This window comes from Aotus nancymaae, unplaced genomic scaffold (assembly GCF_030222135.1).
Source record: "Aotus nancymaae isolate 86718 unplaced genomic scaffold, 86718_ANA_hifiasm-v0.15.2.pri h1tg000015l_0, whole genome shotgun sequence".
NCBI lineage: Eukaryota > Metazoa > Chordata > Mammalia > Primates > Aotidae > Aotus > Aotus nancymaae.
Window position 1 is genome coordinate 11,120,218 of NW_026988426.1, and position 16,586 is coordinate 11,136,803.

General features: G+C 33.1%; 1 protein-coding gene across 4 annotated transcripts in view; it reads right to left on the minus strand.

The window, feature by feature from the left end:
- Positions 1–16,586, minus strand: part of GABRB2 (gamma-aminobutyric acid type A receptor subunit beta2) — a 264,711-nt gene that overhangs the window by 26,055 nt on the left and 222,070 nt on the right. For 3 of the 4 annotated variants that reach the window (XM_064376505.1, XM_012461078.2, XM_064376506.1), the window contains 2 exons: positions 16,204–16,448; positions 11,724–11,837 (listed from right to left, as the gene is read on the minus strand). In XM_064376505.1, coding sequence (XP_064232575.1) covers positions 11,724–11,837; positions 16,204–16,448 — 359 coding nt within the window. The remainder of the gene's footprint in view (positions 1–11,723; positions 11,838–16,203; positions 16,449–16,586) is intronic. The other variant, XM_012461079.2, reaches the window with a different exon arrangement.

The window sequence follows — 16,586 nt, forward strand, 5'->3', positions numbered from 1 at the left end:
TTCTGAAAGAATAAATGTGTTTACAAAATTTAACTCATTGACTGTGATTCTCATTCTTGGAAGAAACCCAACTGAGAGAAAATGAGTCATAGTTAAGTCTTTTCCTCTTTGCAGGGCAGGAGATGTCCAGGGTCACTGAATAGGGCGGGACTTAGAGAGAAACTGACTGCATAACAAAAGACATGGCAGGAAGATTCAAGGGCTTTAGTCCTGGGAGCCTGTTTCATCAATGACTTCCTAGGCATCTGTTTTCATTTTCTCATTTATAAAGTGGGGATTATATCTACCTTCTGTATATCTAGTGATTATTGAGATAAATAAAAACTATACCAGGACACGTTATTATTATAATCTAATGTACCTGACTGCTTAGTTACTTATTACTTACTTTACAACTTATAAACTATATAATTTGCATTCTAATTTATCCAATGTAAGAAGCATATTTTTTTATTGATTTATTATTATTTGTTATAAGAAACATACACTTATAATATTGTTACATACACTTATATTTGTTATAAGTGTAAGAAGCATATCTTTTTATTGATTTCTAAAAATTATTATTTGTTACAGATATATAATTGTACATATTTATAGTGTACATATGATATTTTGATATATACAGTTTGAAGTTATCAAATCAGATAAATCAGTATATCAGCCACCTCAAACACATATTATTTTTTTGAGTTGAGAACATTTTAGGTCTTCTTGCTATTTTGAAATATGCAACAAATCTTTATAGATGAGTCATTTTTAGGAGAGAGCTCAGGTCCAAAGTACTCTAAATTGTTGCTAACACAAAGAATTATTTTATAATTTTCTCTCCATACGCATTTTTCATATTTCCAAAAGGAAACTCATTAAAGAAGATAGGTTTTGAGTAACGGTAAGATATATACTCTGCGTAAGTGTATATAAATCTCAAATTAATTAGCACTCATTTGTAGTAGAAATAAATGAAATTAGGTTTAATTGAAAGGAGGTAATGAGACTGATGAAATTCAGGCAAGGAAACAATGAGTATTTTAGAGCTATGTAGCTTTGAGGGTACCGGATGAGATCTTGGTGATCACATTCTTATTTTTTGGGAGAGGTTGACATTTCCAATATCACACATATGGCTCCTCAGAGTTGAGACCTGAAACTTGAGATTCCCAAGCCTCAGTCTGCTATACTGGGGTAGATAATTAATTTGTCTTTGTGAGGACCCATTTCTGTAGAGCCATGAGCAGCTTTGCTATAGGTACATCCAAGATGGGAAAAAAATATTAGAGGTGTATTTGTCTAGAAATGCGTCACGGAATCTTGACTATCTGGTGACAACCTTGGCAAGAAAGGCGGTCAGCATGGGTTTGCCTACACCCAGGGTAGGGAAGTTACTGTTCAGGCTTAACTATTCTTTCTTTTCGTTTATTTTTACTTTCCTTCCTTCCTCCTTCTTTTCTTTCCTCTTTTTCTCTTCCTTGCCTTTTTGCTTTCTTTCTTTCTCATAGAGTATCTTACTCTGTCATCTAGGCTGGAGTGCAGTGGTGCAATCTTGGCTCACTGCAAACCACCTCCACCGCCCTGGTTCAAATGATTCTCGTGCCTCCGTCTCCTGAGTCGCTGGGATTACAGGTGCCTGTCACCACACCTGGCTAATCTTTGTATTTTTAGTAGCATTAAGTTTTTAGAGTAAATTTACAAAATTTAACTCATCGATTGTGATTCTCATCCTTGGAAGAAACCCAATTAAAAGAAAATCAGTCTTAGACAGAGTTTCGCCATGTTGTCCAGGCTGGTCTTGAGCTCCTAACTTCAGGTGATCCACCTGCCTTGGCCTCTCAAAGTGCTGATATTAAAAGTGTGAGTTCTTACTTGACAGCAATAATCATTAGAAATCATTAGAAATGTGTAATGTACTATTTATATGGGGTTTCTTGTATTATTCCGGTTAAAGGCTATACTAATTGGAAAAATTAGAAATTTTGTTTGTGTGTGGTTTATATGTGTGTGGTAGGTGAGTGTGTGTGTGCATGTGAGAGAAAGAGAGAGAGAGAGGAAAAAAGATCATACTGGCAAGTAAGGCGAGAATATGCAAACACACACACACAAACACACTCTCTCATTCACTTTTGTATTTTAAAGTGTTATATGCTAGTTGTAACAAATACTTAATGGGTACAGTGTATGTTATTTGGGTGATGGATACCCCCAAAGCTCTGGCTTGATCATTATTAAATTTACGCATATAATAAAATTGCATCTGTACCCCATACATTTATACAAATGAAACAAAAACAAAAACAAACACTGTAGAAAGATATAAAGAGAAAACAGAAGTGCTGCTACCATCCCATCCCACTCTCCAAATCTAACCACTGGGGAAAAGATTCAAAAATCAGTAAATGATGCTTGAGTTACTTGTTTTACTTCTGGAAGAATGTAAAGTTCATCATTCTTGCACTAACAATAACGCATCATTCAAGATGCACTAAATGCAAACATGAAACAATAAATTAATTATTTTAAAAGTCTCAGAAAAATTTAGAAGATCATATGCTTAACCTAGCATTCCAGAAAACATACAGATTAAAACAGAATAAGTAAATGGACAATTTAAAAATTAAAAACTTGTCATAGCATGAATGAGAGCTTGGGGGAAAATATCTGAAATACACATATTAATAAATCGTTAATATTTTATTATACCTAGAACACTTGAAACTGAAAACAAAAAAAGGTCTTAATAAAAATGGTTAAGATTAAGAATAGGCAATTCACAGGGAAGCCAATTCAAACTGCACATGAATGTATGAAAAAAATGCTCAATATTTTTTAAAATGTAAGAAATACAAATTAAAATAACATGACTATACTTATTATAAACTGGAAAGAGGAATCAATAATCAGTGCTGCTGAAGGGAAAGTGAGAAAGAAGATCTTACAGATTCAAAAATAGATATATATATGAAAACCCGTTGCAAAATACTGCTGGTGTTTTTTTTCTCAGGAAAAGTGGGATTCACAGAGTTTTTACTTTCTTATATTTTTAACTGTTATATAAATGAAAATAACTATGTGCTTTAAAAAATGTAATTAGAAGAAAAAAATATGGTCACTGTAAAGGGAAAAGATTTACCTGATAAGAATGGTAAGAGAGAGAGAAAATATATACAGAAATTAAATTCTTTTACAAGGTTAAGAATACTATCGTTCTTTTACAGAGTCTAAATTTTCTGTCATGTTTTATCTAATTCATGTTTATTAAAACATTTACTCATGATTTTTTGCCTTTTATGTATTTTTTCCTATTTTATTTATTTTTTTGTTTGTTTGTTTTTTAGAAAAATATTTCAATCTTTGATTTATCTAAAATTTAATTTGGAGAAAGGGGTAGGTTAAATATGTGGTATTACATTTAAATACTCCCAAATCATTGCTCATTGTTTATTGAATAATTCACAGATTTCCAATGATATTAAATTATACTTTTATAACAAACTTTAATTTATTATGCGTCTAAGTTAATTTCTGTTTCCTTTACATAGAGAAGACTGGGTCAGTGCTATACTTCATTCACTGCTATGGTTTTATCAATCACTTAAACTTAGTACAAAAATTCTCTTCTCATATTTTTCACTTTCTGGATTCTTCACATACATACTTTTCTTTCAAATAAACTTTAGCATTATTGGGTCAAATTTCTAAAATAAACCACCAAAGAAATAAAATCAAAAATAAAACACACTGGTTTCCAATGAAATTACACTAAGCTCATAAAATACTTTAGAAAAAACTGATCTCTTATAAATCTTACCTTTAAAAAATATGTTTTTTTAAAACACGGTTTTCTTTCATTAAAATATTATTACTAGGAAAGGGGCTCTTTTCTTCCCTTCCATTATATTTTTGTTATTGTTTTGTATTCTCTATATAGGAAAAAAGCTGTGGGAACTTCCCTAACGTCTCATATTGTTTCTCAGTCTTTAATTTCCTTAGATTTTGTTTTAATAAATTGTTGTTGTTGTTTAAGAGTAAAATTACTTTTTATTCCTTTCCAATATTCCTTACTTTCCCTAATGTAATTTTATTGGCTAGTTTTTTAAAAGTTAAATAATAGTGGTGATGATGGGCATCCATTTCTTGTTTTAGCCTGTACTGTTCCATCCTAAGCCAAGAGGCAAGAGTCAGTTTTTCCTAAGACATGTAGATAAAGAGGAACAAAGAGAGAGACCCAGGCAAGGAAGCATTCTTCACTTTCTAATTTCCTAAAAGATTTTAAATTTATAACCAAGAATGAATAATAAATTTTTGTTAATGTCCTTTTTGGTATCTATGGGAAGGGTGTAAAGTTTTAAGCTTTTATAGAAATACATGTTTGTTATATATTTGAAACTTTTTTACACATGTATATGAAGAAAAAATACATGAAATATATATATAAAATTTTTCACCCTTTCAAGTTATCTATATGGAAAATATTACCCTTACAATATGAAACAGCACTCTGTGGTTATGTTGTAGTTTGCTTTCTGTATTTTCTGGATTTCAGCTGACAGATTAATTTCAAAAAAATTTCCTCACTAATGTTCACTAGTGAAATGAGTCCATTGTTTCCCTCACATATTTTTGGTTTTAGAATATAGTTTTGGTACCTTATTTATGTTATGTGACTATCTAAATCATTTGGAAGTTTTTCCTTCTCTTTGCTATTATGTACAGGAGTTTAAATACCATTGGAGGTATTTGAATTTTCATGTTTGATAGAATTTATTGTTTAAACCTTCTGGGCCAGATGCTCTTTTGAAGTGGGAATTATATTTTTCTGTCAATTTTGTTAAGTTCATCTTTGGTTAATTGGTCTGCTTTTCTTTTCTATTTCACTTAGGCTAATTTTTTCTAACTCATATTTTCTAAAGATGTCATTAATTATATATCACATTTTCCAAGACCTTTGCATAGTTACCTTTTAATTTCCCCTTAATGTTTAATTATTATACTTTTAAAAATTACTGCTTTGGTAGATTCTTATTGTCTTCCTCTTTGCTTCTTTAATAGCCTTTTCCTTGATCAATTATGTTTTTATTTTACTTGTGGGTTATTTTACTTTGATTTTATAATTTGTTAATTTATAATTGATCTTGGTTATTCCTTCTGCTTTATTTAGGTATTTTGTTGCTCAACTTTTGTAACTTCTTAAATTGTATGTTTAATTCATTTTTTAAAATTACTTGCTAGAAAAATGTTTTAAGCTATGGCAATCTCGTTGTTAATTATTTTAACCACACTACTGAGGATTAATTATGTAGTATTTAAAATTAATATTATTTTCTTTTCTTTTTTTTTTTTTTTAAGACAAAGTCTCACTCTGTCACCGGGCGCCAGGCTGGAGTGCAGTGGTACAATCTCGGCTCACTGCAACTTCTGCCTGCCGGGTTCAAGCAATTTTCCTGCCTCAGCCTCCTGAGTAACTGGGACTGCAGGTGCGCACCACCACGCCCAGCTAATTTTTGTATTTTTAATAGACGGGGTTTCACCATGTTGGTCAGGATGGTCTTGATCTCTTGACCTCATGATCCACCCGCCTCGGCCTCCCAAAGTGCTGGGATTACAGGCTTGAGCCACTGCGCCCGGCCTAATATTATTTTCTAAATGTTCTTCAATTTAATTTTTATTGTATCTTTCTTTGGCATCTGAATTGTACATAAAAGCGTTTATACAAATAGTAAACTTTAGATTTATAACACTTAACATTTCTGCCATTTCCTCTTTTGATTTCCTATCACTTCAATTTATTTGAATGCTATTTTGGTTTGAGTTATATGATTTATAACAATTATATCTTTATTTGGGATAGTAATTGTTATAATTATAAAACTATCTCTTGGTTGTGATACTTTTCTCTTAAATTCATCTGTATATAGTAGTAATGATCAATTATCAGCTTTCTTCAAATTTGTAATTGCCTCATTTGTTTTTTCCCATGATTTTATTTAGAACATTTTCTAATACCTTTACTTTAGAAATATCTGTAATAAAAAGCATTTTGTTGGATTGGTTGCTATATTCAATCTGAGATTCTTATTCTTTCCATAAATGAGTTGATACATGCTCTACACAGAGAAGCTTGGTCTTAATTTTGTCATGTGAATTTATGCTCTAAATTAGCTTTCCAGTCATCCTTATCCCTATTTCTGACATCAAGATTTAGCTATATAATCTGTATCTTTCTCTATTTCCTTCAGGCTATGAAAGGGTTTTGTAAAATTTATTATCAGTTTTTATATCTCCTACTATAATTGTCCTCAGACTGTCATGCTCTAGCGTATACCACAAAAACCTGGGGCATAAAAAGATGTAGATTACTCAGCTTTTCCCACTAAACATTTTGATGTGTAACGTCTTAGGAAGAATCTTTACTTTTAGGCCAATGTACCAAGTGACTCTCCCGTTGGCAATCTATGATAGATCCCTTGAGAAACACTGTCATAATGGTGATCTATGTTATCTATGCTAATTTTATTAATCTTCAACTTCTGGATTCATAAACTCTAAAAATAAAAAAGTAAATTCATAAACTCTAAAAATAAAAAAAGTTCTTGTTATAAATTAGCAAACAAATATCTTCTCTCTCCTCAAGAATACACATCCATAATTTTGATTTACATTATAAGATTATTTTCCCGTTTCACTATTTTCACACATATTTAGTATCTGGCTTTTAAAAATATTTCAATTCTGTTTTATTTGGAAACCTTAACTCCTGGACATGTATAGCTTTAGTTCTACATGCTGCCTTTAGTTCTAAATGCCAGCATACTGGTCTTCACTGTTCTAAAGTTCCTAATTTCGACACCTTTTCCTGGAGGCTAGATTATTGTATTACAATTTTATTTCCCACAAATAAAGACTCATGGATGCTATTCCTTAATAACTTGCATGTTGAGGATAAAGTATCTTCCATTTGTCATTATGTATCAATAGTAATATATTAGGTTATACTTTCTTCCCCTCAGGAACTTGTCAGAAATTTTTCATGGTCTTACAATATTTAATATTGCTGTGGAGCATATTGAAACTAACTTTGTTTTTCTTCCTTGAAGGCCATTCACTTTTTCTTACTAAAAGTTTAGTAATTTCAGAGGAATATAAGTAGTTAAATATATTGTGTAATTTTTAATGTTGGAACTCAGGACATCCTTTTGAACTTGTTATAGATACCTGTAAATAAACTAATTAGTCTCATTATTCATTAATTTCAAATGGTGCTAGTAGGTACAGCAGAACTTTTCCTGGGAACAACCTGGTAATTAATGGGATTAATTAATTTCATTGCAGATATATACAAAGGCAGAATGTACAGCATAGTAGTTAAGTATGTAGCTTCTGTAGTCAAATTTTCTGTTCAACCACTGCTTAGCTATCTAACATTAAGCAAGTTAATTATGTTCTCCGTGTCTCAGCTCACCATTCATAAGATTATAATGATAACAACTTGGGTTAATAATAAAGACTGACGTAATATGTGTAAATTGTCTAAGAACATAGTAGGTATTCAAGGAATGTTTATTATTGTTGTTATTCTTATTATCTTGAGATAGAGTCTGCCTCTTTCGCCCAGGCTGGAGAGCAATGGTGCAGTCTTGGCTCACTGCAATCTCCACCTTCGAAGTTCAAACAATTCTCCTGCCTCTGCCTCCTTTGTAGCTGGGACTACAGGCATGTGCCACCATGCCCAGATAATTTCTGTACTTTTTCTAGAGAGGGATTTTACCATGTTGCCCCGGCTGGTCTTGAACTCCTGTACCAAGTGATCTGCCTGCCTCAGCCTCCCAAAGTGCTGGGATTACAGGTGTGAACCACTGTGCCCGGTAAAGAAGGTTTATTATTATTAGCATTTTAATAATTAGATTCTGACATTAGACTTAAATATCTTTTTCTATTCCATTTTTTCCATTCTTTACTTCACTAACATTAAGGTTCTGCATGACTAATCCACAGTACCTGTTCTGTATATTTATTATACTTACTCCAAGAGATTTTAATCTGTACAATGTTTTCCTCTGCATTTGACATGATTTACTACAGCCTGAACTTTGTGTTACTGCCTTGATTCTTTTGGCCGAATTGATTAATTATCTTTCTTACTGTTTTAGATTGATTTATTAGTTTCTATAAGTATTGCTTTGACTTCATTTTTCCTCTTTTAATCTCTTCTTGTTTATCATCTCATTCTTGATCTTTGGTTCCACGTATTCTTTCAATTTTGGTGAGAAAATACTTTGTTACAGGAAATTTTAATTTATCTTGAAATATACTTTCTAAATATAGACACACTTTGTGAATACTTTTTTACACTTTTTAAATATTTTGAAATGTACTTTCTTTTTTTTTTTTTTTAGATGGAGTCCTGCTCTGTCATCCAGGCTTCAGTGCAGTAGCTTTATACTTTTTACATATACTTTGAAAATATAAATATACTTTGTAAATACATTTTTATACTTTTTAATATCTTCAAATATACTTTTTTTTTTGAGTCGGAGTCTTGCTCTGTCATCCAGGCTGGAGTGTAGTGACACGATCTTGCCTCACTGCAAACTCCGCCCCCTGGGTTCAGCATTCTCCTGCTTCAGCCTCCCTAGTAGCTGTGACTACAGGCATGAGACACAGTGCCCGGCCGAAATACACTTTTTTAAATATAAGGGTCATTGTCTGTCTTTTGCATGTTGAGGTCTTCTCCTTGCCTTCCCCATATAATAGTTTTCTCGCACAATTGTCACGCTGTTTGTTTGTTTAGATGCTTCATCTTGATGGAGACATTGCTTCTGGGTTTTCTCATATGTTCAGTTATAACTTGGGTAGATTTCTTTTGATGCTACTTGCACTAATTACTGGACCTAGTTATGCATCTCTGAATCTTTGCAGAGTCTCATTTTGAGCTGAGTGTTGATGGTTTTTATTTTGTTTTTCTATTGCCATTTTATTATTGATGGCTTTTAGAAAGAGAGAATAGAGACTACCTATGGGATTTTGGATTTTCTCTCTCCTCTTCCCCAGCACTTATCACAATTGGACCAAGTTAAACATGTTTTCTGTTTCTTCCTCATTTGTGGGGTGCAAGGTAATTGTGTGCATATATACTGTGTGTGTGTTTGTATGTATGTGTGTGTACTGCCACACTCTCAGATGGCTATTAGGTATGTAAACTACCAGAGAACCTTTCTAGGGAAGAACCTGACTATATATCACCACTTTAGAAGCATATAACTTTGAACCTAGCAGATCCATTTTAAGAAATATATCAGGAATAATGATGGATAAACCTGTCAGCAATGTGATGTTTATTTTACAGTTGTTTATAGTGGAAAATAGAAACAATGCAAACATCTAACAATAGGTGCTCATTGAATACATGTTAAATAAATTATGGCACACACATTCAATTACATATCTTGTATGTATTAGAAATGCTGTATACTTATACAAGACATGAAAAGGTAAGTGGAAAATAACTGTATACAGTATACAGAAGAGTAGAATATGATTTTTATATAAAAATATGTCATTAAGTGTGAATAAAATGCAATGTTGATAATAATTATATCTGTGTGGAAGTGTGCAGTTGGTTTTAACTATCTTTTCTGTATACTTTTAAGAATGACTACAAATTTGTTTTATAATCAGAAAACTAGCTATAGAACTAAATAAAGAAAAGCCGAGAAAGATACACAATTCCTACCACCAACTCCAGAATAATTACAACCATTATTTGAATGTCTTTTGTCTGGTACTACAGAAGACCCTTAATATAATTATCTCACTTATTCTTCTCAGCAGTTCCATAAGACAGAAATTAGTATTTTTAATTTTCAGTTAAGGAATTAAAGCTTGGAAAGGTTAAACATGTCTAATGTCACACAGCTTATAAATGCCAATGCCTGAATGTGTACCCAGTTCATACAACTATAAAATCCACAAATCTTCCCAGTACCTTTTGCAACTGTGACATGTATCTTGACGCTTTTATAGGTTACAAGTTTAATAGAAAGCTTGTTATTTGAACTTCCAAATACTAGACCTTATTTCATACTCTAAGTGTGAACTTAAAAGAGGACTCAAAGGACAGCATAAAGACATACTCAACATAAAAAGTATAAAAACAAAAGACATTAGAATTCATATTTCAATGTATAAAATTCATTTTTCACTGAACATTTTTGTTAATATGATACTTTATGAGATAGAGGAAGAGGTCTTAACAGATTAGTGTTCAAATCATGGGATAAGAGATAATTAACTGTTTAAAGCCATCAACTGAACAATTTAAAGCAACAAAGAGCAAATTTAAAAATATCCTCATCCTCTGAGGATATCCTGAATTTTCACGTGGCTTAACGCAGTCTTTACAACAATCATGTAGTGTGTTTGATTTTGGTTTTGAGAAATACAACCTCCTTCAGTCATTTTCATCATAAACCCAACTTCCATACATGTTTTTTTCTACATAATTACCGATCTACCCAGAATAATGCCCAATCAAGTCAGTCTGCTTTAATTTCAACAAGAGTAACTAAATTTAAAAAATAAGGACAGCAGCAACAACATGAATGAGATAGCCTGAGAGCACAGACATAGCAGGTGATAGAATGTTTAAAGGATCAGAACAAAAAATAGTGATTAACAAAATTTCAAACATCTCTTCTGTGATTTAATTGTTACCATTTACTAGACTTTGTTACTATATAGCACAAGTAATGAAGTCAAAAAGTAACAAAATACCAGAAAAAAGGAGCAATTCAGTAGTTTATCCATTCTCTCCCCTACCCCAAAGGCAACAACAATGATGTATTAAGGAAGGACTCTGGAGTCAAAGCCACAAAATTAAGGGAAAGCCTGATACTTAGAAAATGTAATAACAGAAACACTTCTAGCATCAAGTCCTCATAAAAAAGATTGATGAATATCCAATATCATTTGCTTAACACTGGAGTTGAACAAGAAGTAGATAATAGGGTGGAATGGTGACAATTATTATTTTCCTCCTCCAGTTTGGAGGGAAATATGAATGACAACTTGCCAATTAAGATCACAAACACACGAGGATTCAGAAACTAAAGTATGAGTCAAAAATAGCCTTTCTTTAGAGTTCATTTAAGTCGAGAGTTTTGGTAAGCAACAATCTCAATTATTGGCTTTTATTTATTATCATAATAATGATGAGCCTGCCAATACCGTACCTATTTGTAAAATAAATAACAAGAAATCAACAAGGACTTGATGCAAGCATAACATTCTTAGACAAGTTAGTAATGTAGACAAATTTCTGAATTCTGAGCCAACCAACAAAAGAAATGTTTAATTCTCCACCCATTCAATCCAAAGAGTCTGAATAAAACCAAACACAACAACAAAACTAAGTAATAATGACACTCTTGTCCTCTCAGTACAAATGAAAGGATTCTCAAAATACGATTCATTCCATTTCTTTCCCTAAGACAACAATAATCCCTGAACGAAACATTGAAGCTTAGGTTCACCAAAGCCATACTGAAAAAACAAACCTGGGAAAGTCCCAGGAAGGTCTCCTGAAAAAATTTTAACTTATCCCCAAGACTCTGTGGATACATGTTCATAGGTAATCTGCAAAGACCCCATACATTTTTTGTAAGGGAACAGCTAAACAAATTGGCTCCAACAGAAATACAAATAAATGGATTAAAAACTGGCTATCTAACCGTATACAGAGAGAAATCGTAATTGGTAGTCCGTCTAGTTGGGGAGAGGTTTCCAGTAGGGTCCCACAAGGATCGATATTGGGTCCCATTTTGTTTAATATCTTTATAAAAAATCTGGAAGACAAAGTAGAGAATGTACTAATTAAATCGACTGATGCTACTAGATTAGGCCTGATGGTTAAAGTAAATTGGATATAGATAAATGCTGTTGGTCTTTAGAAATCCTTCAGATCAAGGCTAACAGAGACTGGGAATTTGAATAAGTTTTTTTTTAATGTTTTGTTTTAAAAACGTCAAATTCCAAGTTGTAGAAATAAATCTATTGAAAAGATCTTAGTGACTCTGCATTAGAAAAGATTATGCACAATGGATAAAGACAACACAAAGAGGCAGCACCCATGAATGCAGAATAAAGAACACCCTTAAATGCAGATCTCTGTGGTGCAGCTTTAGTTAGAAAACTGGTGGTTGCAGGTGCATTTGACATGTCCAAGTACCAAGGTGGTAAAAAGGCAAGAATAACTAGATTCTCAAATATGCATGTTCTTAATATTTGGCAGAAAAATAAACAAGGAAACAATATAAAGCTTAAAAGAAAAGTAAGGGGAGTTGAAACTTGAAGCTATGGGCAAGAACAGTGGGAGAAATCAATCAAAAGCAAATTCCAATAGGAGACACACACACACACACACACACACACACACACACACACACACACACAGAAGAATGCAAGGGATAATTTGAAGGACTCTCCTAGCATTAGAATAAAGATCATGTTTAAGCTACTCCAAAGGACACTTGGGAAAAAATATCCAGTAGACCTCATGTTGGTTTAATTTTTTAAATCTTAGTACTTTACTACTTAACTTGTCACATGAAGACAACTGTGAAAGTGACACTTGCTTACTAACTTTCATGTGCAGCTAGTTGGGACTTTTCAGGTGAAATCAACTGAGTTGGAATTCATAAACTAACATGGAATCAGCTTTTCAGTTTTGTTTTTGTTTTTGTTTTGTTTTTTTTTTTTTGCCAGCACACTTGTATGTACTCTGGAGAATGATAGAGAAATCCAGATAAAAACTTTTAAAAACCTGCTATGTGATCTTGTCTATTTCACCTTCTTTAGGAGCATAAGCTTCTACATCAGTTAAATGACAGTACGGGAATTATTTTAAGAGCTGCAAATTCACTTATTAAAACAAAAACTTAGGGGAAGCTAACACAGAAAAAAGGCTAAAAAAAAAAAAATGTGGCTGAATCGACACTGGGCTCCCACCTGGGCAGGCTTCCCATTTTCAACCCTCCATGACCTCAGGACAGAGCATAGTTCAAAAATCACTTTAGATGATCTGACACACTACTTCTATCTTTAGGAAGTCATCAAAGGAAGGTGAAAAATTTAATCCCACTCCTGATTTTTCCAGAGCAGCCAACAATATTTAGCTGATTCTAAGTGCTCGACCTTGAAAAAAGAATAACTATAGAATTACAGTTAAAAAGAAGGAACTTTCTTGATAAGAAATGGAGTGGCATTATTCATGATGCTGACATAAAAGACAACACCATATAATCAGGAGCAACATGGACCTCTCTAACCTTTCATGCTGGGTGAACAAAGAAACTGTGGGAATCTGTAAAGTTTGATGGTCAGCGTTTTGTTTCAATCTAACAAAAATGGGTTGTAGGTTTTCTGCTCTAAGAAATAAGAAAGTTTGATGTCGTTGATTTGCTATAGATTTTATAGCTAATGCCCTTTGAAAAATGATTTTCTTGATGTGACTTTAAAACTTCTAACAAAAAAAATTCCTCTCTAAACAAAACCCTGCTTTAGGGACGCTACTGCATTCCACATTGTAGAGTGTGTAGAACACACATGCAGGCATCACCAGTAAGTGTGGAGACTGGAAATTTTATTTTAAAAAGTAATAATGCCTACCATTTATTATATTTTAATATTTTATTAATATTTATCACTTCCTGAGTGCTTGCCATGTCCTGAGGACTATATTATCCTCTTTCCACATTATCACAATGTTCATAAATAACTTTATAAGAGAGGAATTAACCCTGTTTTACGGATGAGAAACTAAAGGGACAGACAGGCTAGATTTTTTTGTCTACTATCACACAGTTGTTAAATGGGGACGTAAATATTGAACTTGAAAGACTCTAAAATATTTGTTCAGAACCACTGTTCTAAATCATGACTCATGATGTTTTGATTCTTACACATGCTGCTCAAAGAAAATGGAGAAACCACTTTGCTAAAGAATATTTAGATGACAAGGATATTATTTTTTCAGTACCTCAGTTTCTTATGTTTGAAAACAGGAAGCCATGGGGAAGCTATCCTGTGCACTGCAGAATGTGTAGCAGCAACCTGGGCCTCTACACACCGGATATTAGTAGTAAACCTCATCCCCTAGTTCTTTACAATGAAAGATGTCTCTAGACAATGCCTAATGTCCTCTGGGAGAAGAAAATATCCCTGTTTTGAGAACCATTGAAAAATAATAGATGATCTATAGTATCTTTTTTTGTTCTGTCATATTCTATCCCTCGAATTGTAGGGTTTACTCTTAGCCAAGAGGATAGGCTTTTCACCACTATGGGGTAACTTCCTAGTGAACTTTTCTCTATTTCATTTTAGTAATATCTGAAGCTCTGCAGGTTCAATTTGTATAAAACCTCCTCTCTTTAGGTCTTAACTTTATCATTCAAATGCCAATTGGTATAAAAAGTAGGGTAGATGAAAGTGAAAAGAGATCAGATATTATCTTATCAAGTCAGCCTTGCATTATCTGATTGATTTAGACTCATTTCAAACTGAAGTCCTATGAGAGAGTGTTATTTATTTATTTATTTATTCTCTTTTCTTCACCAGGACTCCTATGTCAGAAAATAGGTTTAGAAAATACTCTTTCATTTGACAGCCTGAAAGAACCATAATGGTAGGTTGGAATCTATTGGCAGATTCCAATAAGTAAAACACTGGATATGGGAAAGAAACTGACAGTTTCCTAGACCCTTATGGTTTTTTGGTTTCCAAGGGCCATACTTAAAATTTGCATGGTTGCAAATATCATCTTCCAAGCAAACAGTGCCTTGGATTAGAGAATAATCTAAAACCAAATATTAGACCTATGGATATGTGAAAACCATTATTGAGTCAGAAGCTTACATATAGTTTGCTCCAAATAAAACTCAATGGCAGAGATTATTCATGCTGTGCTTTCCTTGGAATTAAGTCGAAGTTACAAATATTAAAACATCAAATAAATAATCAATTTTTGTTATAATTAATAATTCCATATGGTTTGAGAAGATTAATGTTTTCCTAGTCCCGTGATGATGAACTATTTAGTGGTCCAACATTACATATTACTTTATAAACAGTATTTAGGGCAGATATAAAAATAAGACTTTTCTTTGGCTGTTTCTAAAGGTCTAAATGTGGCCTCTGGGAAAATACATATACAAGTATTCTGTTAGTGTAGAAAATGCTATTACAGGAAGCCAGGTGAAGTTCAATATTGACAGTAAAGAGAGCTGGCACTACTGGGACTACCATCAAAAACCTTAAAGTGATAATACCCAAACTTAGATGCAGATTAGAGTAACCTGGGGAATTTTAAAACATTATAATGCTCATGGTTTCTCCAAGAAAATCAAATCAGAATTTCTGGGGAAGGGACCAAGGCTTTAGTATTTTAAAAAATCTGTGCAGGTCATTCCATTGGTACCCATGGTTGAAAACTACTGACGTAACAAATAAACAGGGTTTACAGCTGTGTGGGAATTCTTTGGCCATGTCTGACTTAAGCAAGATGGTGGCCTCATATAGTCAAATGCTGCAATGGTAAGTGGTATATGTGCAAGGCATTGACATTTAAGGTGAACATTGTCTTTCCCCACCTACTCTTCTTTTATTTTTCTAATTGCTTCAAAGAAAAAGTATCAGTTTGTTGCTTGGTAGGTCTTTAACACATCTCCATACTTGCTTATCTTTCCTTTAAGTCAAAGAGAATGCAGATTTCAGGGCCAGAGACTTCATCTAGCGTAAATTAGAACTTAATAATATAGTTTTTTAAATTTATTATTTATATATATTTAAAGCTATTGTCCAGCAAATAACACTGACTGAAGTGACATGAAATTTCCTTTTTAAATAAATTAGATGAATACATTTAAAGAATACCTAAAGAATAATAGGCATTATACTCATATATGGGAAAACACCATAAAGGTATTCTCATGTTTGGGCAATCCTACTGTTAATGAAAGGGGCATCCAGATCTTGTGTCACGAGTTTGGTCCCTAATTGTGCTTCCATCATTAATTGTTTGTGTGGTTTGGGGGAAATTACCTATTCTCTTCCCTGGGCTTGGTTTCCTCATTTGTTCAACAAGGTCATCAATCTGTATTGCTAGCATTCTTCCACGAGTTTAAGAAGTAAGGAGGGCTTGCCCTCTGAATTTACCTTGTTGACATCCAGGCGCATCTTCTCATTGTTGGCACTGGCAGCCTTCTCAGCTGCTTTCTTTTGGCGCTGGGGCCCCCTCCCAAAGAAGATGTAGTTGACTAGAGCATATTCCAGAAGTGCCATGAAAACAAAGACAAAGCACCCCATCAGGTACATGTCAATGGCCTTCACGTAGGGGATTTTAGGAAGAGTTTCCCGGAGGTGGGTGTTGATTGTGGTCATTGTGAGGACAGTTGTGATTCCTGAAAAAAATTGGAGAGTTAGAATAATAATGTTCCTATCTCTTTTCTTCTCTCATAATACGTGGAAGGATTAGCTATGTTCATTTGCTCATTCATATAAGCCACTGCCTATTTATTGGGCCCTTATTATTATACACC